Genomic DNA, 25,390 nt, shown 5'->3' on the forward strand with positions numbered 1-25,390 from the left:
ATGCCTGCCAGGCAGATGAATGTTAAATATGGTAAATATTGTTAAATATGACTGTTAAATATGTTTTCTGCTTTTCAGCTTTCCTGGGTACCAGCCCAGAGCTGAATTCCCACACAGCTAGGACTCCTTTTGCTGAGATTCAAATCTTGACCCCTGCATGGGACAGTCTTAGCAGGGCACAGTGGTCAGGAAGGAGCCTGAGCAGTATCTGGGATAATCTGTAAATACCTATTGAAACTTCAGCTTCCCTTTTTGGCACCATCAATGACAGTAATTCTGGCTACACAAGGAGTGAGAGCTCAGTGTCTGCACAACAACACAGGGATGATGCTTGCAAAGCATTCACCAGTTACCTTTACCTAGAGCCTGTTATCAAGATCCCAACACCTGTTCTAGTAAAATACCAGAATATTGTACACTTCCCAGGAGTGTCCTGCTACTTTGCTCCAGCACAGCACTCTCACAGCCTCCTGCACTCTCACAGCCTCCTAAATTCTTATTTAGGAATTTAACTCTTTTCAATCCTTACTAAAATCAAACACACATCTATAAAATAAAACCAAGAAATAACTGTTGATATTGGGTGTCATAAAAGGGTGAGAGAAATTAAAGAAGTAAAAGTTCATGGAAAGAGTAAATGATCAATGAAGCTGTGAGATAAAGATCAATGAGAAATTGTATTAACTTTAAATTATTGCCTGATAGCAGTCAAATGTACACATTGTACACCTAAGGTAACACCTACATTCATTTCTTTAGCATTTACTGTGACATCATTATTGCAGGATAAATATAAATGGAACTTAGATGTTTATTGTAGCATTACAACCCTTACATTCTTTAAGATGTGTGCTTTTAATTTCTACTGCATGGGAATGGGATGCCCCATTAAGATAGTACCAAAAAAAAATCATATCCTGAATTGTGCTGTGGCTCCTAAGTAAATAAATAATAGCTTCCACCATAATGTATCATAGCATACAGGTGACAATATATATATAAATATATATAAATACTGGTTGCTGCATGTTAGTATCAGAATTTTCTTTTAATAGCCCAACCCAGGGATTAAAGAAAAACCTGAAGCCTCTGCCATTGACAACAGAAGATTCCATTCGGGAAAACAAAGCTGCACTCGTAAAGGACCTGGAAAGAAAACTGCATTTCAGAGAGGATGCTAATCAACAAAGTGCTCAGCAGGTAAGAAAATCAAGAGTTATTAAAGTAAATTTCACTCATGAACAAGACATATATGATGATGGTGTGGGAAAAAAGGTGTTGGTGAGGGTGAGCTGCTACACGGCTTTGCAGGGGGAGCTTTCGTGTGAGTACTGGTTTGGAATAGCAAACTGGAACTTTAAACAGAAAGCATGAGGGATGCAGCTGGAGAAAATTCACTTTGTGACTGAGCAGCATTTTTCACTTCTGATCATCTCAAAGGCTGGTATAAATGTAAAACTTCCTTATTTTCATGAAAGTTTTTGGACATTGGCTTTTACTTTTTTGCTTTACAAGTTCCTCAATTCATTGCACACACACATTCATACATTCTGTTTTAAATCAAAGGGAAATGTAACAAAACAGTTTAGGATAAGGTTTTTGTTTTTCTTTCAGTTGAACTAAAATGGGCTTTCAATTTCCAAATGTATTTCCAAATTTCCAAACTTATATGAATTGACAGGGACTTCTTCGAGAACTTTATTATAAGAATTTAGTAAAATAAAAAACCTTTTACAAAGTTCAAGGAACAAAATATAAGTTCACTCTTAATTGGAATCAATAAATGCACTGGATCTGAGCATTGTCTATGAAACTAAAGAAGAAATTAAAAATGAAATAGTATTTAGGGGTTGAGATGGGTAAATCAGGTTGAAGCACCCTGACCAAACAGGCTGAGGACTGTTAGACAGCTGCCCTGCCTGCAGGCATTGTTCCTCTCCCACCTTGGCCATGGAGCCCTCCACAAGTGTCCCACCTGCTCAGGCCTAATGCAGAAATCAGGGTTTGCCCCATCTGCTGTCATCCAAAGAACCTTTCCCAACATCCATCAGCCCTTCTGACCGAGAACCTGCAGAGAGAGGCAAAACTGCCCCGAGGCTCTGGAGCAAGGTCCCCTCTGTGGCCACTGCAGTGGAATCCCTGGGGTTTCATTCTGCTGCTGACCTTTCTTCCTGGCACAGCACACTGCCAAAGCTCTTGGAGTAAAACAATTGGCAAGCAGAAGGTTTTGCAGATGAATCACAAGTGTTACAATTTGTACTTGCTATGCTAGTAAGACAAATTATTTAGAGAGCTCCTGTGAGACAGCAGTCAGGCTCTGGAGTGAACTGCACAATGACCCCTTCAGAAACAATGATCACTACCAGTGTCAAAGTTATCTCTGACAGCAAAAGATATTTATACTCACACTTATTTGCTATTCTGTATGAGATCAAACCTAAATCTTAATTCTCAAATTCTTCGAACACTGGAAAAGTTCAAAGGTGACACTTCTCTAATTGCTACAGTAATTAGAATGCCAATGGCAATGAACTAAAATCAATAAAGGTTTCCTCATTTTCCTCTCAATTCCCAACTTTAATCCCTTCTGGTTTTACTCTTCTCATCTGACAAAAGCCTACTCCAGCAAATTCAAGCCTGAGTTTTCTCCTCAATGAAGGCAGTGACTATTTCAACAGATGCCAGGATGAAAAGTATTTTGTATTTTCCAAAATTCCTATTGCTTTACACTATACAGAACAATCAACATCACGAGTATAATATGCTGGAGTGCTGCATTCACACCCATTTATTTTGTCCTGGTTTTTCCTCTCACAGTTAACACAGAATTAAAAAAGGAGACATTTTCATTCCACACATAGAATATCTGTATTAAACCAATTATTGTAATGGTAGGGCAGGGCTCACTCTGTCATAAATACAAATGCAAGTCTCCTCTGTGTGAGAGATCACTGCATAATGGAGTATAGCATCCAGTAAGAATCTCAAATGTTGGTTTCCTTGTATTGTCTACATACTATTTTAAAAATTCCTTCTCAGAAATGTGTCCTCTGGTGTATTTTTATTTAGAGCATTTTACTGGGACCCCACATTTCAATAGCAGAGTTCATTCCCATTTACAATACCTGCAGAGCACACAGGGATCATCCAGAACAAATGCTGCAGATGACAAGCCTGTGCCTTAATGTCCTGGTACTGTCTGGTATTGCTACATAAAGGGCACTAATGAACAGGAGGGATTTGCATTCTGGTGCTCTATTTATTATCTAAAATTGACTTCCATATGAAAAATGTTCAGCTCACAAGATGAGATTTTCCTAAGTGTCAGCATTATGCACTCAGCATGATATCTGATAATCCAGATGTACTCCTTCTGTTTCATCCAGTACATCATTCATCACCAGCAATAAAGAAATCCAGCATCAGAGCAGAGCTGGGAATTTTGCTGATGCTGCATGAGACAGAACAGATTAGTCTCTGGGCTTCCAGAGCCATGATGACCAGGAGGTGCTGACAGAAATACAAATATGACTTTGCCAAGATTCTAACTGCAACTTTGATCAAGTACATGCAACAACAAGCTGTCATTTTTACCAGAAAAAATGGTCATGCCCCTCATTTCTGCAGATGGTAGCAAGTTCTAGTGCCAGGCGAAATTTCATCACAGCCAGGAGTGCTGAAAAAAATGTGATCCAGCAACACCCAAACATCTTCAGGCAGATTTGCTCAGTTCTTTCAAACAAAAGGGGCACTAATGGCTTTATGCAATCCCAGGAAGGTGTTAGGACAAATCCCAGGACAGAGGAGACCTGACTCAGTGTCTTCCTTGGCTCAAAGACAATTGAATTCCTGACTCTGCACTCCCATAAGGACAGGATTCACTCCTTGCCAGTGGGTATGTGTTGTGTTGGTGCTGAACCAGGTTGCTCAAATAATTCAGCATTCTTTAACAGCAGCAGAAAAATCTGGAAATTCCACCTTTCAGAGCAGGTTCTGTAGCAGGGGACCTGAGCTAGAAAGGGTAGGAAGAGAGCTAGGTGGTGGAAAACCACCTCCTCCCGCTCCAAGAACAAAACTTCAGACTTCAGGCACCAAGAACAGGCCCCCAGCTAGCAGGACATTTCAAAGAGCATTTCAGCTCAATGATTAGGGTCCTCTCAGGAAGCTGTTAGCATTTGTTCTTCTAGATTGTGATGGAGAAAAGGAACAGAGACAGACTGAGACAGAAACCAGTCAGTCTTGGTTTCTACTGCCCAGAAACCAGGACAAAAATCTCCTGTATTCTTGTCCTTGCTGTAGTGGATGTTTCGGTATTTCTGCAAAGTGAAAGGGGACAAGAAGGACAAAGATCACATCCACTCCTCTCCAGCCCCAGAGTGTTTTATTGGCACAAAGCTGGGAGTTTTCTCTTGGAGACTGACACTGAAATGCTGTGAGACCAAGCATCCAAGTCTCATCACCTCAGTGAGTGTCAGGGAACTGCAGCACCTGAGGAAAGGAGAGCACAGGCAGCCTTGGCTCCACTCCCCAAATTCTGCCTCTCCAGTCCATGGGGCCTTTCCTCTGCCCTACAAGTAAAGTATCTCAGTAATCTTCAGTTAGAATGAGTCATGCAGAAACAAAAAGATGTGTAGGGAGAAAAGGAAAGAAGGAGGCTTTGGGGAGATTTTGGCAAATGGAAAAATATAAATGTCTAATGGAAACTAATTATTTTCCCCTGGTATTTGAAAGCATTCACAGGCGTCACCAATATAAATAAATCTATAAATATTTCCTCTGTTAACAGAGGAAATTCAGCTTTACAGGCAAAACTTAGAAATTAATGCTATTATCTCCTCAACATTTTGTTATACAAATAATATAAAATAGAAAAATGATGTCATTAAACCTCAAAATCCTGTGAGTAATAAAAACTAAATTAATTATCCATGCAATAATAAAGGAAAGCAGAGTTAAATACCAGGGCCTGGTTTATACATTTTGGTTAAAAGAGCTACAAACCATGCTCACACATGTGTCATTTACTATGAAGAACATCAGGTTGCAATACTGATTGGTTGTGTTGTACATAAGACTCAGATTGCAGCCTTATTGTTAAGACATAGAAAAAACCTACAGCTGTTTAAAAAATTATGCACAGCCTTCACATGAATATCCTTTACCTCTGCTAGAGAATACTTGGTAAGAAATTTCAGAGCAGAAGAGATGCAGGGTTTGTCCAAAAGCTTTTTGATCACTAAAAGCCAAAGCCAAAGTAACACCCCAACACTGATCACACAGAACCAGCTCCTGGCAGTTCCCTCAGTTCAGAAAGGCCCACAAATCACCCAGAACTCTGCTCCCAGGGCACAGAAATGATACTTCATTCAATCACTCCAAAAATCTGCCTCAAAATCAAGCTTCACATAATCTCTCAAAGGGCAGCCAATGTAGGCAATTTCAGACTAAGGATGGGAATTTGACCACAAAGATTTCCCAAGGAAGCTTCTCTCTCTGTACTAGAAATGAAAAGATTTGAGAATCTGACCAAGAGAAAATTATATGAATATGTATAAGCTCCCTGTAACTTTGGCAATGAACATGGAACAACCACTTGTGGCTGCCTTCTCAAGACCCAGATGTAAGCAATACCAAAGCACAGACAGGTTCTCATGGCAGGGATCCTGGCTGGCAGAGCTGCCCAGGCTGGGGAGGGAAGCTGAGCTCCTCATGGGTGCACACACTCCCTCCAGCTGCAGTTCTGTGGGACTGGACACGGCAGCTCCATGGGCTTGCTCCTCCATTTCCTTCTTGCTCAATCACTCTGAACTGCACTGTGAATATTGTCTAGCTGGACAATGACTTGTTAGGCTCTCCATGGGTTTGTGTTTGGGCAAGCATGAGGTTCGTGCCCCATACAATTCATCTGCAGGAAACAGATCACCCCAGGGGCACCTCTTCATGGACAGGACAAGTGGAGCAAAGCCTGCACATTGGATCTGCTGCTTTTGACTGCCACTGCTGAGAGGGAACAGGGAGAGGAGAGAGAGCCCAAAGTGATCAGGAGATTCCAGGCAGAGTAGCCTGGATGAGACTGTGAAGTGAAGGAGTGGTACAGCTTGGAAACAGATGCTGAGATGCAATACATGCCACTTTCTTAGATAAACTGTTACATGGATTTAGAGTAATTCTGCCAAAAAGGCAATCGAGTAAAAGTTACAAAACTGGGATTAAATTGGGAAATTTGTCTAGTGTTGGCATTAAGTTGGCAACAGAATTGTTTTTACATAGGATATGATAATCAACATTTGAGTAGAGCTCCCCTAGCCTTCCTGTTTGTGGTAATTTCCATGAGTTACTATCCTAACATCAGATTGACTCTGCAAGCTTCTACTAACTGTTAGTGAATATACATAGTAAATGTATGTTTATTGAGTGAATCCTGCTAAAGATAAATTAAAATCCTGCTAAAGATTCTGCTAAAGATAAATTTGAACTACAACAGATGTAGGATTTTAGAACTCATATTCATATACAATGGTGCTTAGAATCTAATGGGAATTACTACACTCTGCAATTCCTCTTTTTGGTCAAAAATGTTGCCAGGGAGCAGAAAGGCCCAGGAGTTAAATTACTTGACAAGACTTAGGAGAGCATGATCCAGCTCTGCTCTGTCACAGATTTTTGTGTTACCTTAACAGGTCCCTCAGCTTCTTTAGGTCTCAATTTCCCACAGGTGAAATGCAGGTGACAGCCCTGCCCTGAAGGGTGCTGTGCCCTCAGATTGTCAGAAATGATGGTGATGGGGCCACACAGATCCATCACAGAGACAAAATGGTGTGAACCTCTACCTTCAGCAAGGCTGGCAGGGAGAGGGGATTTTGTTTGTTGTGCAGGACAAAGTACAGGCCCCCAGCAGCAGCTACAGCAATATTGGCAAGGCAGAGCAAAGGCAAGCAGGAGGAAAGGTGCATTTCACCTCTCTGTCTGCCACAGAATTCCACCAGAACACTACCAAACCACTTCAGATACATATTCAGCACATTTCCTGGCTTTTTTTTTGGCCAGTTTTAAGTCTTTTACCCTTCAAACTATACTGTGACAATATTAATACAAGCACCACTGCCTACTCCCCTTTTGCACACCATGCACACTAAACACTGTGCAGTAGATGCAGGAGAAATAGCCAGGTTTCCAAAGCTGCAATCCACTCAGCCTGTAGAAATATATACAATTATAGATGCATTATATACATTATACTTTGTACTGAGCATTACAACACTGAAGAGGAGCCTGAATTTTTAGCTGGTAGCTATAATAATTTAAAATATCTGGCTACTGTACTGAACAAGTGTGTGAATTACTGCCTGTAAAAGTTTCATGTTCTAGGAAAGCTGCCCAAAAAGGAGCTGCAATGCTACACTTTTGACTCCAAACCAGGGCCTGAACCTTTGTACTCTTTCCCTCAATCTCCTCAGTATGCTGAACTACAGCCTAGTTTTAACATTGTACCCATGGCTCCATGGGCTTCTTCTTTGTGTGACACTTTATGAAATATTTGTCTGAACCACAACAACAACACTTTGCCCTACACCACTGTTGTAATCACATTCAGAAATAGGCTTATGCTTCTGTGATAAACACAGTTCTTCAGAAAGCCATATTAACAACTCCTTTCTGTTCTTGCTAATCCTAAAAGAAAACCTACCAAACAAGCAAAAACCTCCAAGGTTATACTCTGCATACAGAGGTGCATTCTCACTTCTTTCAGAGATTTCTGTTCTTTATGAGAAGTTTGGTGTAACACCTTCAGCCTCTGAATGTTGGTGTTCAAATTTTCACAGCAAAGTTAACTTGGTCATGTTGGATTGGTTGTCAATTGATACAAGCATAAATATGCACACAGAACAGGTTTAGAAAAGCAAAGACTGAAGTGTGAGGGCAACACACAGGAAACAGGGGCTGTGGAACCCTGACTTGAATATCTTTAATTAAAAATGTATTTTTGAATAGAACTCCTTCAGATGAGCAGTCAAACTCGTGCAGTCAGCCTGCACAGCTCCCTGCAGAGCCCTGCAATTGTACAAGGACACCCAGGGCTGCCATGGGCAGGGAGCAGCTGCCAGCAATGACAACCCAGTGCTGATGGTGCAGCAAAATGCTTCTGTTTTCACAAAGTGCTACTTTCGTGCCTCTTTCTGTATACCCAGGGTCACATGCAAAGAAACGTGGGAGAAAACCTGTCCATGATTAATTTCAAAGGGTCCCATGAAATGCATTCCTTCCTCTGTTATATTTTCTTTTGCAAGCAGACATTTGAAAAGGGGGAACGGCACATTTTTCTTAATGAAGTAGTCTGTAAGAAGTTAATATCCTCAGCACATCAGCCAGGAAACAAATCATACACTGCATTCACAGAAAGCTTCTTAGGATCTAAAGCAGACACAAGGTTAATTTGGTTACATACAACTTGAAAATGATTGCTCTAAGTTTTATTTATGTTAATTGGTTAGATCACTTAAGACAGATCTGCACTCTTTGAGTAGAGGGAAAAAAAGATGTAATTGTCTCTAGCAGCATTATTTGGTTTCATCTGTAGGCCATCATGGCTACAGCAACCATAAACTGTGAATTTCTCATAACATACCATGACTTCTTTTGGACAGCAATGATTCTAGACAAAAAATCCATATGAAAACCTGCTGACTAAACTCAGCTGTCTATAAACAATACTGGACTGCCATCAGCTTTCAATATTTCAAAATTTAACTCTGTTCTGCAGCATTTTGTTCTGCACATTAACATGATGCCTTCAAAGTGCAATGGCACTGCCTTTCTAGCCCCATTCCTTCCCTCTGCTACAGCAGAGGGATTCTTACAGGCAGATTCCTTCATGATTCTGCCTTCCTAAAAAGACACAGGGCTGTTCTCAGTCTCAAGGGTAAAACACCAATGGCTTAACTTTCCCTTGGAACGCTACAACCAGTTCTTGCCAACTACATGGGAAAATGATCCATTTGGTTGGTGAGGAATCAGAGAAACTCGTTTACACTGGCTTTAATGAGATGAGAATTTGATCTATAAAGCAATTTGCTGAGAGCTGCTGCATGAGAGCAGAAAAGCTGAGGAGATGAAACTCTATCAGGCTGTTTGGTGCTCCCAGCTGAGGAGGGGCTGGTACCAGGCTGTGCCTGGCTGCCAGCCCCTGGCACGGCTCACAGGGGCACAGAGCAGCCAGCTCAGGGCTCTGCTGGGCACAGCTGGGCTCAGGGGGCTCTCACAGGACAGCCAGGGAGCAGAGAGGCCTGGCAGGGCGGGGCAAGGTGCCCAAGGCAAGGAGGTGTTACATTTAATATTTATGTGGGGTGTTACATTTAATATTTATGTGGGGTCAGCGCTTGTCCCACCAGGGACAGCACACCACATCTCAGCTCCATGTGACAAACAGCCTGGAGTTTACTCCTCCTGCTCCTACAGGAACTCAACTACTCATTGATTGCTTGCTCTGACCCCATGCAGCTCCTGGGCAATGACACAGCTGCATTTAGAGCTCATGGGACTGGCTCAGAGTCCCTGTGCAGACTGAAGCCAAGTTCTCACTGCTACCCCAGGGACTCCAATGCCCCAGGGAAGGATCCTGGAGCATCCTCACCTCCTTGCAGCTCTGCTCACTGCTCTGAAGCTGTGTGGAGTGAGCAGCCCTGCAGCATCACAGAACAAGGGACCAGGGCAGGGAGGAGCAGCTCCATTCACCAAATCCCTTCCCTACCTACTCCAAACTGGCTGCCTTTTCCCACCATAGCCAACCTTGAGGCATCCTCCCCAGCACAGACATTCTAGATGGAAACACACAACATCTACCACTACAGTCCCAAAACCAGACATTACCAGGGTGTTTATTCAACCATGGCAACTTCCAACTTTTTCTACCTTGTGGCTGCCACATTTTCACCCCCAAGTCTTACAAACTCCTCAAAACTCCACTGTAATATCTCAACTTTTGGCCACTTCTGTCTCCTTGGTCTCCTGAAGAAAGCAGAAGAGTTTGTCAGCTAAAATTTTTTGCTGCCTCCATCTTTTCTCCCTGCTCTCTGGAAACTGTTGGTCAAGAGCACAATCAGCAGTAGGATGGAATGGCCAAATGATCAGGGAGTTAATTGCCAGTATTTTGGGATAACTGCTGGTTCTTTAATTAACTTTCTATAGGATTTCAGACAAGATGCATTTTTCTGAACCTTCTTTTTTCAGCAAATTGAATATACCTAAGGATTGGCTACACCTTTATTTACCACTTTCAATAATAAATAGAAATTTACTAAATAGTAAATTAAATTTACTACATTTTCAATAGAAGCAGGAAAACTCTGGGCTTAAAACCTGCACAAATCCAGGTCTAAGCAAACTGATTTTTCTTCTACAGGTAATAGAAGATTTCCCCCCCAAAAGGCAGTGTGTAAGGACTCGAGCAAGGAGCTCCAGCAGCTGTGAGTGGCAGGGCAGAGGGCACAGTGTCCTTGCTACCTGACAAGTCCAGCCAGGTGCAGCTGCAGGGCTCCACCCTGCCCAGGACAAACACTGGTTTGGAGGCACAGACTGAAGCTGGCTCCTGCTCTGAGGCTTCACAAGTCACAGCAAGAGAAATTTGGTCAAATGCCTCCTGGTCTAGACAGGAGATTTCCTCATGCAAAACAGCAAAGTGATAAGACATTTCTAATTGAATTCAGGGGATCAGGAGAAAGTTCATAATCACATCAAACTATCTGGAAATGTTCATTTATGTAGGAATAGGCTGGGTTTACTGCATAATCTGTTTAATCTTCTAAGAATTTTAATGTAATATATTTTGCATTCTCAGTTACACCAGCTAGAAATCTGTCCAAGTTTAATCTGATGTTAATTACTCTGAAAATATTTCCCTTTCTTCCTAATTTTCTCTTTTTAGTTGGTATAGTTTTCCTTAATTATGAACTAAAATAGACAGCATTCATTTCTATAATTAGCAGGTGACTAATATTTGAATGCAAAATCCTCAAAAAATTGATATGTTTTAATGATTTCTTTTGATCAACAGTGTGCAAGAGTGTAATTTTTTTTTTTTGACAGGGACTTAGAGGAATTACATGTTTCATTTCTTTTGCTGCCTGTGAAAAAACTCAGTGTCATTACACTGTGCAGGCTCACGCTGCAGTATCTGTGCCTGCAAACCAAATTCAGTTTCATGATGTCCTAGCTTTACTTAGGCTTTTTTATTTTCTTGTAGAATTAGTCTAAAAGTGCCAATGCCTGCAAATACCCCAGGGTACAATACTTTTTTCTTGACCTAGAGATGGGGCAACTGAGAGGAGTTTTAAAAACTTCTATTCTATTTTCAGTCTCATGAGAAGGGTGAGAAATACAGATGTTTTAATTCACACCATCACAATCAGAAGCCAGCTATTTCCTAATTACATTATAAGTGTTTCTTGGCCTATCAGCTTTTGCCACACCATGCTGTAAATGCCTTAAAGCCAATAATCTAAAATTATCCATTGTAGGTCCTAATACAATGCATCTTTCACAGTTCTATTTCTCCAAAGTATCCAGTCTTATTTGCAAGGCCATCCTTTGAAACTTGTTTCTAGCTCCACTTGTCTCTCAACAATATCTCTGTCACAGACACATTTTATGAAAAGTCCTTTCCTTAGGGTTTTTCCTCCTGAGAAGCTGAGAGGCCTCAGGAACAAAATGTAACCAATGGTTATCTGCTGCTATGGAATGCAACAGGTGCATCTGGGATTGGGCTCATGTGGTTGTTTCTAATTAATGGCCAATCACAGTCCAGCTGGCTCGGACTCTCTGAGAGTCACGAGCTTTTCTTATCGTTCCTTTTCTATTCTTTCAAGCCTTCTGATGAAATAATTTCTTCTATTCTTTTAGTATAAAAGAAGTTTTAATATCATATGTATATCATAAAATAATAAATCAGCCTTGTGAAACATGGAGTCAGATCCTGGTCTCTTCCCTCTTCCTGGGAGCCCTGTGATCACCACCACATATCTCTGCTATTCCACGGCATTTCTAAGTCAGCATTTTTTATCTCAAAGTTTGCACTCTGTGTGAGCCTCCTGTCAGGCTCTGAACTGTCTCCAGCTGGATGTCCAGGGCCAGGCCCTGGCAGCGTGGCTCAGAGCTGTCCCCTGTCCCTCAGGAGTACCGCATCTCCAGCTTTGAGCAGAGGCTGATGAACGAGATCGAGTTCCGCCTGGAGCGGACGCCGGTGGATGAGTCAGACGATGAAATCCAGCACGAGGAAATCCCCACGGGCAAATACATTGCTCCCATCTTCGATAAGAGACTCAAGCATTTTCGGGTAATGGAAGGATTCCCTATTACATTCACCTGCAAAATAGTTGGAATTCCTGTTCCCAAGGTAAGTCATTCTCACTGGAACTGCTAAGGAACAAAACCCAACTCCCCAGCAGTTTCTGTTCATCCCTCCTAAGCACATGGCTCTGTGGAGAGAGCTCCCAAATGAATCATTTCCCCACCTTCCTAAAATCACAGTATCTGCTCCTGAGCATGCATCAGGCCTTGGGGTCCAGCCACCTGCCTCCAGGAGACACAGAACTGCTCAACCCCCAGAACTTCCAGAGAGATGAGAACTGATCTAAGCAGTAACGTGCCTAGAGCCAAGGAAAGAGAACCTGCCAGGCCCAGCTGTGACATGCAGCTTCCTGAGCTCAACCTGGAATCATTGTTTCACATTATAACTGAGCTGCAAAGTTTATAACATTCTCAAATTGTATTAGCTATCGCTCAACTTCTGTTATTTTTCTAGTTACTGTTAAGTCACGGGGGTGTGTCTGATCACTACAGGTCTACTGGTTCAAGGATGGCAAGCAGATTTCAAAGAAAAACACACATTTCAAAATGAACAGAGAAGAAGATGGAACGTGTTCTTTACATATTGAAGCTGCTACTAATGATGATGATGGCAACTATACAATTATGGCTGCGAACCCACAAGTAAGGTGTTTTATTTTCTTTTACAAAAATGCTTGCTTCCTCTTTTTCTAATATACATTAATAGGAACACAAATTAGGCCACATGCTTTGACATCAAGTGGTTGCTGTATCACAAATCAGGTGCTTCAGAGCATAGGAGAAGAAACCATGAAAAGATGACTGATGAAACTACTCCCCTGTTACACAGACAGTCAAAAGCACTCAGGACTTTTCCCCATGTTAGTGATTCCTGCCCTGTCCCCTTCCCACTCTCTGTTGCTGATAGGCACCTTTTGAGATGTGCTGACAAGACAGACATGATGTTTCAGGCAGAAAGAATAGAGCAGGAACAAACAAATAGTTACATTAAATTTGGAACTGCTACTAAACACAATTATATTCTTTATCCAGGATGCAAAGATGTGGATCTGCAAATAGTCTCATTCCCTTACACCATTCTCCTTGACCCCATTTAGAAGTACATTCATCAGGCAACTTTTTCCAGTTTAAATGTTTCTCTTTTGTGAAATTATTTTTCTGTTCAGTTTCCACATGGCTGCATTTCAAAGCAGGCCAGTACAAAGGTACTAGCAGGCAGTACCTGTGGCATGAATAAATAAGCAGGGACAGGCACCACTGCCAAATGCATTTCCACAGCCTGGAAGAGTTTGGGAAACCCCTGCCTCAACTGCAGGCCAACAGCATTTGCTTTGGGGAAGTGGTATTCTCACTACAGCTCAGCTACTTTATAAAAGTAAATTCTAATGCACTGTAAGGTTCTGTACTTATACTTTAAAATGAAATAAGCCATTAACCAACTATTAATTCTGTTTCCATTGTGAATTGCAGGGGAGGATCAGTTGTTCAGGACACCTGATGGTTCAGAGTGTCCCTTTTCGGGGACGAATATCCACAACTCAGCCTCACAGGTGAAAGAAAAAAGTCCTGCAGAACTTCTTTATGCTTTTTACTGAAGGCATCCAAAATAACCACTGCATTCATTGAACTTCAGTTCTCAATCATAAAGTGGAAATAACAGCAGCAGTTCCCTCCCAACAGGTCACTTCTATGTTTTTGAAGGGCATCCTCAAATACAGGGAAGTTTAAGTATGATTTCATTTACTCGTTGTAGTGGAGCTAAAGGCAAGGGATGGATTAGCAAAATGAAATTCAGCCAAAAAAAAATCAAAAAGAAGCAAAGGCTGGCTTGGGAATCTAAGGCTACTACATGATATAGTTAACTGGATAATCTTTCTAAATGGAGAATATGCAAGAATTAAATTACAATCAGCCTATTTCTTTCTGTCCTTTTATGTAACTCAAGCTATCTCTCCATCCTTTTCCTCAATTTCTTACTTTTTTTAAGCATTAAGGACAAAAGATTAACTTCCAAACACAGCCATGTGATTTTTGCTTTGCAGAACACGCCCCCGGGTGCCAGAGGGAGACAAAGAGGCAGTCCAAGAACGCTTTTTCAGGCCATACTTCCTGCAGGCTCCAGGGGACATGGTGGCACACGAAGGGCGACTCTGCAGGTTGGATTGTAAGGTATTATCTGGTTCTTCTGTTCACTCTCACTTTCCCTACCTCTGACATGTAGTGCTATGTATTTTCATGTTCTTTAATGCACGCATGAACATTCTCCATTCAAAGTTTTAATGCTTCATTTTCAAAACTATTTCTTTATGCCATTGTCTCTGAGCTGATTCCAGGGATTTATTTTGAACAAATATTCTATGGGATGAAGAATACAGAAAACACAGCCCAGAAACAGAAGGCTCACTTGCAAGGTTGTCCAAATTACTAGATGTGTTCACTGTGTCCTTTACCAGTCTGAACTCCAGAAGTTCTGCTCCATTACCAGACTCTTGAACATAATCCAGAATAGCACAAAACCATGAGAAAGAGAGGATGCACCAAAGAAAGAGGATTGCTTTGTGTTCAAACAAATGTTGCCCATTGCATTGGACTGAATTACTGAAGATTAATACTCCCTGAAAAGAGGGAACTGAGCCTAGTTCATTTTATGCTTCCCCAGCATGCACAGAGGCAGAAACATCCCAATTTACTGATTGAAATCCTGGCATGAAAGAATTGTCAGAGGTTAGAGTACACAGAGTGAATATTGAACACCTTGAGGAGAATCATCTGCTCCAACCCATTCTGGAACCCCTCTATGTCCCTGCAGTGCAGCAAAGTGGCAGCGCTGACACTGACCCTGAAGAGGGGAGAAGCTCTGAGGCACAAGTTAATGCCCTGAAGATGAGCAGGACTCGTTATACTTAATTTATGATGTAAAGTTTACAAGGAGCATGCCAAAGAATTTGGTTATTCCTAGCTCTGCTGTCCTTGTGAGCTGCAGAGCTTGTGAAGCCTTAAAGCAAGTCTGGCATTGCACAGACCTGGGACAGAATAGTCCTCACTCAGACAAATTCCACTTCCCTCTTTCTCTGCTTTGAAAAATGTTGTTTGGAAAGCAGTATTTTAGACATGAGTAAGTACTGCTCCCTATTGAAAAGGTTTTTAATTTTACAATACAGTCTAATCCTTCAAAAAATACTTAATTTGTAGTGCTCTAAAGCATGCAAGTTCAACACCTATGAAGTATTATATCATTCTTCATAAAATTTTACAAAATAAAAAGTAATTTATATAGAACTTTTTTCATCTCTGTTAAACTCTGTAGTATTTTACATTAAGGAATTCAATTTCTATTCAGTACCAAAAAAAGGAAAACTATCAGATTATTAAGAATCTTTTGTGAATCTCATATTCTCATTTCATATTTCTAACTAAGTTTCTTCCTTTCTGACTAAGAAAAATGTAGTTATTTAATGTATTTAAAAATCTTTTTACTGTTTTGTTTTCTGGGTTTCTCCCTTTCGGAAGCACTCAGCAGAGAAAAAAAACAGAAATAATTTTAGCAGAATATAAAGAGTCTTTTGTGAATCTCATATTCTCATTTCATATTTCTAACTCAGTTTCTTCCTTTCTGACTAAGAAAAATGTAGTTATTTAATGTATTTTTGAATCTCTTTACTTGTTTGTTTTCTGGGTTTCTCCCTTTCGGAAGCACTCAGCAGAGAAACAAAACCAAATAATTTTAGCAGAATATAAAGAGTCTTTTGTGAATCTCATCTTCTAATTTCATATTTCTAACTAAATTTCTTCCTTTTTGACTAAGAAAAATGTAGTTATTTAATGTATTTTTGAATCTCTTTACTTGTTTGTTTTCTGGGTTTCTCCCTTTTAGAAGCAGTCAGCAGAGAAACAAAAACAAAAATAATTTTAGCAGAATATAAAGAGTCTTTTGTGAATCTCATATTCTAATTTCAAATTTCTAACTAAGTTTCTTCCTTTCTGACTAAGAAAAATTTAGTTATTTAATGTATTTTAAAATCATTTTACTGTTTTGTTTTCTGGGTTTCTCCCTTTCGGAAGCACTCAGCAGAGAAACAAAACCAGAAATAATTAAAAAAAAAAAATCTTTCTGGTCTAGATTTTGACACGATTCAGCTGGCATTTGTAAAAAGGCCTGGCTCTGAGTTTGCTAAGCTGTCTGTGCCAGCTGGACACAGTCTGGAGCTGTTTCCCTGTCCCCCAGGTGAGTGGGCTGCCCACGCCGGAGCTGACGTGGCTGCTGAACGGCAAAGCCGTGCTCCCGGACAGCAGGCACAAGATGCTGGTCAGAGAGACGGGGGTGCACTCCCTGCTCATCGACCCCCTCTCCCAGAGTGATGCTGGGACCTACACCTGCCTTGCCACCAACAGAACAGGACAGAATTCATTCAGCCTGGAGCTCACTGTTGTAGGTAAGAAGCACTGCAAAACAGTGATTGTGCATTTGTTCAAACTTACCTTACGTAGTTCCCTACAGATAATTATAGTTAATAGTTAATAAATAGTTAATGCACTAAGAGTAGGAAAATCCCACCGCTGTAGATACAGACATGTAATTTTTACCTATATATTTCCCTCCCCAGCTGATGAGAGAAATGTGTCATAGACAACTTTTATGAAAATTCCTTTCCTTAGGATTTTTCCTCCTGAGAAGCTGAAAGACCTCAGGAACAAAATGTAACCACTGATTATCTGCTGCTGTGGAATGCAACAGGTGCATCTGGGATTGGCCCATGTTGGATGTTTCTAATTAATGGGCAATCACAGCCCAGCTGGCTTGGACGCAGAGCCCGAGCCACAAACCTTTGTTATCATTCTTTGCTATTCTATTCTTAGCCAGCCTTCTGATGAAGCCTTTTCTTCTATTCTTTTAGTATAGTTTTAATGTAATATATACCATAAAATAATAAATCAGCCTTCTGAAACATGGAGTCAGATCCTCATCTCTTCCCTCATCCAAGAACCCCTGTGAACACTGTCACAGAAATGTACCTGGTGCTCAGATGAGTGCACTCCTGTTACTAAGAGAGTGTTATAAGAGTTCTGCCTCATTATCACCCATCCTCACTTTCTCACCAGAAAATGCTTAGGGTTTGAATTCATAATATATATGTTGAGGTATTCCAGATTTCAGCCCAAATTTTATTGGTTTAAAAATGTTTTTAAATAGAAAAAATTAATCTGAATATTGCTCTTTAAGAAAGCCTTAAAAATATGTGAGATATTGAAATGTATAGATCTGGCATTCATTTTCTGCAATGGTAGTATGTTTAGACTCATTAGACATGCATATATTCTTTTATGAACTTCAGTTCTGCCTATTATTTACTTTATGTTCCCTTACAGAGGTTATATCATGGCATTTCACTTCCCTTCCAACATCCCACTAAAAATTCACAACCTCTTTTGGTATCACAAGAATAACTTTTAATCATGTTCTCCCATACTGTTCAAAGAGAAACAAAGAATAAAATATCTGTTGTTGAATAATTCTCTTTCCAGCAAAGGAAGTCAAGAGAGCCCCCATGTTTCTGGAGAAGCTTCAGAACTGTGGTGTTCCAGAAGGCTACCCTGTCAGATTAGAGTGCAGAGTTGTGGGAATGCCACCTCCCATATTCTACTGGAAGAAGGACAATGAGACCATCCCATCAAACAGAGAGAGGATGAGGTACTGTGACACCCATGCCTGAATTTCCTGTGCCTGGACCAACTGCTTCCATGCAAAGTCTGTGCTGAGGACAGAGGCTGGTGCTGGGTAACAACTCCTTTCACCCACAGAAAGCTGTATAAACCTTGCTTCCCTGTTCTGTTTCATGGTTCAGAACAAAGGCACGATGCACCCCTGCCTCAGAGAGTGGGGACAGAGCCTGCAGGCCTGCCAGAGTATATGGATCTCCTTAACAAACACACCCTGACATGGTATTTTAGTGCATTGCAGCACCTTATTCTCTCTAAGCTATGTTTTCCCAGTTTAGTTCCAGCTAGGTATGAACTCAAATTCAGAACAGTTTCAGTGCCCCAGAGCATGGGATAATAGAGAATTTTTCATGTCAAATAGAGAAACTTAACAAAGTTGGTCAAAAACAAAGGTAAAGCCTTTTATCCATGCTTATAAAATACAATAAAGTTCAGGTTCAGCTCTTGCCATCAAATGCAGCACTATTTTTTAATTTTTGCAAAAGAAGAGCTGATGAAATAATGTGCCTGGCTGTAATTTATGATAAATGAAGTGCTTTCTTTTTTTAAGATTTCTACTTCAGCATCTATCTGATTTTTAGTATTTTATTTCACTTGGTTCCAAGGAACAACTTGATGCAGTCACTGGACCTTTGAGATCAGCTTCAAGAAGTCCCATCCTTCCCACACACCCCTGCAGGCTCAGAGTGCAGCAAGCTGGCTCTGCAGCACACCTGCTAGGGATGGTCACCAAGCACAAGGAAAGAACTCTTAGAAAACTCTTTCAGTGGTCACCCTGTCCCCACCCAGAGACACTCCAAAAACCCCACCTAACCCTGACCTTCTGCAGCCTACAGTCTATATGGTTTGGGCCCAGTCCTGTTTAATATTAATATCTTTATAATCTGGAGGAGGGAACTGAGTCTGCCATTAGCAAATTCATGGATTACACCATATAGATGTTCCCATTTCATAGGGATTGTTGTTCTACACACACACACACACACATTGTAGTTACTGGAAAATCAACAACTCTCCTAAAATGCCACATTTCCAGTTATTTCACAAAAGGTTAGAAAACAAATTTTGCTTCAGCTGAGCAGAGGAATGGCTAAGGGAAACCTCCCCCACCCCACAGTGCCAGGAGCAAGGCTCAAGGTTGTGAGAGCTCTGCTACTCCAGCCAGCTGGGAGCAGAAACCCCAAAGGCTCCAGTGGCTGTGCACAGACCCAGGGCAGCACCGTCCCTCTTGTCCCTGTCCCACCTCACTGATTCCTGCCCGAAGCCAAGAGAGGCTTTTGTAGCACAACAAGGACACACAGCAGCTCCTACACTACTGCACCCCAGCATAAGGTAAAGTGTGTAGTGCAGGGAACAAAGGGTGAAATGTTCTCTTTTTATTACAGCACAAAATGTCCTCTTGTCCTGCAAGCCTGTGGTTTCATTCCAGCTCATATGGAAACAAAATCTCAAATTTCAAAACATCCTGGAACTTCAAGTGTTCTGAAGTGCTCATCTCACTCCTCTTCCTTTATAATGAGAGAAACACTTGGCTTGATAAAAAGGACCAGCCTCAGCCTAGAGAGCAGAGGAGTCTCAGTTCTGTTATATCCTGCTGAAAAGCTTTTCCTGGAAATTGCAGCCACCAAGCCTTAGATCACTGGAGAGCAAAGGAAGTGGAGGGAACAATGAAGCAGGTTTCTTTCAGAATGTTGGCCAAACAAATCTTTCTGATTTTCCCACTTGGTCATTTTCTCATGGAAAAGGGTGCCCCAAGAAAGTTTCTGACTGGCTCTGGTTGCTGGTGCGAAAAATATCACAACTTTGTACAAGTGCTCTTGGTATTTTATGTCCTTGTTCCAGCTTCTGACCTAGGAAAAATACAGTATGATTGTGCAGCAGCTTTGCACAGGTTTAGCTCATTACCATTCAATTAACAATGCTAATATTAACATATACAGAGTAACAACTCAGCTCCCACAGTCACACCATGGCTGTGCACAACTGAGAGGAGCCAGAACAGATCTGAGATTTCCTGATCATTGTTTGAGCCCATACTGAAAGCAAATCTATTGCCTATAGACTGCTGCCTCTTTGGGAGTAGAGATGACAATATATCTGTTTCATAGTCAATATACATATTTTAAAATCTGAAAGCTGATGTGCTCTTGAGAAATACCAATTCCCAAACACTTGTTTTGCAGCATGCATCAAGATACAACAGGGTATGTGTGCCTCCTGATCCAGCCTGCCAAGAAAGCAGACGCGGGCTGGTACACCTTGTCTGCAAAGAACGAAGCTGGCATTGTCTCCTGCACTGCTCGCCTGGACATCTATGGTACGTATGGGCTGGGAGAGAGGGAACAACACAGGGCCCAGCTGGCTCCTAGTGTGCCTTTGGCATGGGTAGGAATCAGTGTCACAGCACGGCCACAGCTTCAGAAGGCCCCAGAAGAGATCTAATGATACAGCTCAAGGGCCAAGCCAGCCCTGCTGCACGGTGTAAAGGAGGGTAAGGACAAAAAGCCAAAGCAGAGGATTTGCACAATGTTCTCTATCCCCATTTTCCACCTTCCGGAATCCCTAGACACATGAGCATATATTTTCAAGTTGAACCTTAACTCTACTGCCTCTAACAAGCCTGTGCTACAGCTCTGACCTGGCAGAGCAATGAATTGCACCCAAGAAATCAAATCCCTTCTTCCACAGAGCATGGGGGTGCACACCAAGCCTAACTGAGGGGGGCTACTTCACATCCAATACATTTGTCTAGGACTCAGAAGGCCCCAGCTCACCTCAAGAACTACAGCACATCATTAATCTGTTATCTCTAAGCAGTATAATAAAAGAGAAAGCATGTTCCACAAACTGGATTTTATATATATATATATATATATATATATATATATATATACACACATATATATACATTTATATATATACACACATATATGTATATATATATATATATATATGTGTGTGTGTATATATATACATATATACACACATATGTGTGTATATATATATATACACATATATATGTATATATATATATTCCACAAACTGGTTGAACTGGTTAGATTACAAGAGACCCTTAAAAAAACCCCAAAAACCCAAAGAGCCCATGTTTTCAAACTCATATTTCCATTTTGGTTTTTAAATCCCACCTATTAAGCGAAGTGAGTCACCGGTGCATCTCTGTCAGCCTCCTGCCACCTTGTGGTGGTATGGGCAATAGGAATGGAAGGCTCAAGACAGGGCTAGGGGGAGGCTGATTTAAGAAAGGTGAAACAAAATTTAAAATTTCATTAGGTATCTAAATGCTGAAAGACATAAATTTTCAAATGAAGGATTCAAGGCACAAACAGGAAAAATACAGAAATCAAGAAATGCTTCCCAATTCCAGCCACATTTTCTAAGATAAGCAACTCACACCCCAAAGCGAGTGATGGAAGTCATTTTTCTTTGTGCTATTTTGAATGGGTGGGGTCGAGAGATGGAAGGTGGGGTCTGATATTTGCAATTCTGCATGCAAAGAAAAATAATAATGAGTAAATAATGAGTTCAAGTAGAAACAAATTTGGCGCTGCAAGAAAAAAAGGAGGCTCTTTTTAAAATATTTCCAGATAGGCTCAAAATTCAGCACGGAAAGACATTTCCTATCAATGCTTAACATGTAATTTGTTGTCTCCCACACTAAAAACCTCAGAGCATAGGAGTCTGAACTTGACTTCCATTTTCATGCCCTTTCATTTTAACTGCTGACAGGTATGTCTCTAATTTGAGTGCAGACCCATATGGATAAATTTTGGCAAGGATAATATAATTTTCCCCTGTCTGAAGTGTTTTAGGGATAACAACTACTAGGTATTATGTAATATAATATTTTGAAACATTTTAGCAATATTTGTTCATATGGGAGCATGTAGAATTGTACTTTTAAATTACTGAATATGTGTCTTTGGAATACTGAATTTCTTTCAGTATTTAAAAAAATTCTAGAAAACATGTTAGTAGTTGTAACTACTACATGGCAATAAAAACTGCAATCACTTCTTTGAAGAAAAGCCATCCAGAGGATGAAGCAGAACAGAATCAGAGCCCTGGCCACTTTGTTCATGTCTGTTCATGCTATATATGTTTTTAGTTCTGATTGCAAGGGCTTTGGAGAAGGCTCCAAAGATTCAATCATTAAATTCTGGACTTTGTGAAATCCATGCAAACATTGTCATGGAATTGAACAGGGATGAAATTTTATCTGTACACTTGAACAGAATTGCTGAACATACAAACAATGCCAATGATAACACTTGAAAGGACAGACCCTAACCCAGAGATCCCAATGCTGTGCTCTCCTCAGGGATGTGGGAAGCAACTTCCCAGCTGTGAAAAATGCCAATCATTTGTTTTTAAAATTTTAAAAGTTTAATAGTAATATAGTATTGATGAAATATAGTATAGAATGGAAATAGTAATACAATTAGAGTAATAATAATTTGGACAATTTGAATTAGGACAATATGAGACAATAGAAACAAAGAGCTATGGAGAGTCCGGGTACCTTTTCTGGGCAGGACAGGCCCGAAAAAGGCCCCACATTAACAGAGGATTAACCCTTAAAAGCAACAGCCTGTTGCATATTCATCCACCTCATCCATGATGCATAAATTCCATTCAAACCCAGGATTCTGTCTGGGCAGTGTCAGCTTCTTCCTCCTAATCCTAAGGCGCCTTCAATCCTTAGCCAGGCAGGAAGAAGTCAGCTTCTTCTGATAAGAGAGCAATAAATTCTCTTTCTCTGAAAGATTCAGGTGTCCTGTGGCTGCTATCTGCTGTGAGTACCTCATTCCTTTCTTTAAAAAAGTATCCCACATACATAGGTCCCGTTTTAACTACAAAAGTTACCTTTTAACTACAAAACTACATTGATTAAGTGTATCTATTATATATCTATTAAATATATATTTATTTAATATTTTTATATATTTTTATATATATATACCTGTATATTCTACATCTATTAAAACGTTAATACAGCACTACAAATCAATACAACATAACACACACAGTAAAGATCTGCCTCGAGGCACATCCTATGCACTTTGTGTGTGGATTGATGTCCAGTTCCCCTGTGAGCAGAGCAGGGGTCTCAGGAGCCCACTGTGTTTGTGTTGCTGCAGCTCAGTGGCACCGGCAGATCCCGCAGGCTCTGAAGCTGCGGCCCGGGGGCAGCCGCTACTCCAACCTCAGCAGCCAAGGCCTCGACACCTTCTCTGCCTTCCCAGCTCCCGAGAGCCCCGTGCTGTTCTCATCCCCCAGCCAAAAGCTGGTGGAGAGTGAAGAACTCTGAAAAACAAACACTCGTTCCAGCTGCACCTGCGGAGATACTCAGAACTGTGAAAAACTAAACAATAAAAACAAGAAGAGGTACAACTCACCATGCTCAAGGTTTACAAGCAACTTGTTTGTAATTAAGTGTTCTGCTGCTGCAAATGCTGCGAGTAACATATGGTACAAGACTTTTGCATATGATTTTAATGCAGGATAATTGTGGTATGGAGTGTTGTGCAATAAATTCAGTACTGTGTAGTTTGCTAAGAATTACATAGTAAACATAGTTTTCAGCACCTAAAAGCCAATACCACTTTTACTTCTTGAATTAGAGCTACTGCATTGTAGCTGCCATGGTAAGGATTGGTGATGATTAGCTGGAATACTGCCAGTGAAAACGCTGACATTACAGTAACACCAATCCTGAATGAGGGTAAACAACGAGACTTTGAATGTAACTTAAAAAAACATGCCAAATAATCACAAAGCACAAGTTAAATAGAAAAGATGTAACTCATTTTTATATATGATTATTATGCCAGCCTATTCTAGAATTTTTGAACTCCAGACTAGGTAAATATAGCATTTCATGTAGGTACAGCTGTATACCCTAAATATTTATATCTGTGTGTGTGTGTACTCTATGAACTGTGTATTCTTGGTGTAAGGGTTCATAAAATAAGGTACAAGGCATGTGCTTAAGGCACATAGGAAATGGAAATTCCTCTTGTCTGAAGCATGTTCTCTTGAGCCCAAAGCTGAAACTATTTACCAGATGTGCTTCATACTTTTTTCTTTACCACATTAGTGATCCTCTGACTTTAACATGGATGATACCGAACTTGTCACTTCATGGCTTTTAATTATCAGTCTCTTTTTCCTAATTTTTAATGTGCATCAACCATCTAGCTGATTTTATAGCTAAATGGAAAGGAACAGTGACCTGGTAAATTCTCACCACCATTTAGGAAATGATCACAAGTGTGGTGTCTAATAGGAAGACAAAAAATTCTGTTAATATACAAAAGTTAAGAAGTTAAGCAACAATTATATGCAAAAAGCTAAAAAAAACCCAACAGTAGTAATAAATAAGGCAAATGATTGAAAGATCAACAGAATGTATTAACTGACAACACTTAATGATTGATTTCAAATATTTGGCATCTATATAATTACATCAATACCCCCAGCTGTTACAATCTGTGAATGTTTAAGATGTTTTCCTGCATCTTTAAATTACTGCTAACCCTCTCTCTAGACATTGGTTCAAGCACTTCTTACTGACTGCTTTCAACATGGCTGCAGAATGCCACAAAGTCATGAGCAAAGAGATGGAAAAAAAATTAACAGATACTTTCATTTTAGACTATGTTTGGGGATTCTTCAAATTTAAAATTTTAATTTTAAAAAACTCCATATGCAAAGAAAACAATGAGGAGTTATGTTAAGAGCAAAATAATATTGGATATAGCCAGAGACTGAGAAAGAGAATGTCTTTCACTGAGCTTCCCACAAATAGAGCTTCTGTTGTTCCTAACTGTTGGTTCCCTCAGGATTTAGAGGAAGTGAATTTCTTGTGTTGTTTTACTTCCCACCTGAGTGAACACCATAAAACAAAACCATCCTTATAACTCTCATACTTCTGTTAGGAATCTCAGGCAGCTCAAGCCAGACTGGCAGACCAAAAAGCTAAAACCCAGTCTTATCCTAAGGGTTAAAACAAGGTACAGGGGTTTCCAAGGGAAAGCAGATGTTGCCCACATTGTACCTCTTCCCTGGCAAACAAAATAAAACTCATGGCTATTGAAAGTGATGCATTGAGTTAAGTGACTTCAGTAATGAGATGCAGAACTTAAGACATTCTGTGGGTCTGATCTTCTGGGATAGAGAATCTACTGCTCCTGTTTCCTTCACTGGGTTCTTAGAATGGCTTAAGGATTCCAAAACTACACCCAAAATTTCAAGTTTCCCACATTAGTTACTACTCTTGGAAAAATAATCCAAGAAAAGTTATTGGATT

General features: G+C 40.5%; 1 protein-coding gene across 2 annotated transcripts in view; it reads left to right on the forward strand.

Moving 5' to 3' along the window:
* Positions 1 to 23,389, forward strand: part of MYPN (myopalladin) — a 46,626-nt gene extending 23,237 nt beyond the window's left edge. For both annotated transcript variants that reach the window (XM_071438324.1, XM_071438325.1), the window contains exons 11-19: positions 1,056 to 1,200; positions 12,167 to 12,388; positions 12,835 to 12,984; positions 13,813 to 13,892; positions 14,385 to 14,511; positions 16,568 to 16,775; positions 17,866 to 18,031; positions 20,244 to 20,377; positions 23,220 to 23,389. In XM_071438324.1, the coding sequence (XP_071294425.1) occupies positions 1,056 to 1,200; positions 12,167 to 12,388; positions 12,835 to 12,984; positions 13,813 to 13,892; positions 14,385 to 14,511; positions 16,568 to 16,775; positions 17,866 to 18,031; positions 20,244 to 20,377; positions 23,220 to 23,389 (1,402 nt within the window). The remainder of the gene's footprint in view (positions 1 to 1,055; positions 1,201 to 12,166; positions 12,389 to 12,834; positions 12,985 to 13,812; positions 13,893 to 14,384; positions 14,512 to 16,567; positions 16,776 to 17,865; positions 18,032 to 20,243; positions 20,378 to 23,219) is intronic.
* Positions 23,390 to 25,390: the final 2,001 nt, after the last annotated feature.

This window comes from Agelaius tricolor, unplaced genomic scaffold, assembly GCF_023055355.1.
Source record: "Agelaius tricolor isolate 1412-34295 unplaced genomic scaffold, bAgeTri1.0.p SCAF_13, whole genome shotgun sequence".
In the NCBI taxonomy this organism is placed as follows: domain Eukaryota; kingdom Metazoa; phylum Chordata; class Aves; order Passeriformes; family Icteridae; genus Agelaius; species Agelaius tricolor.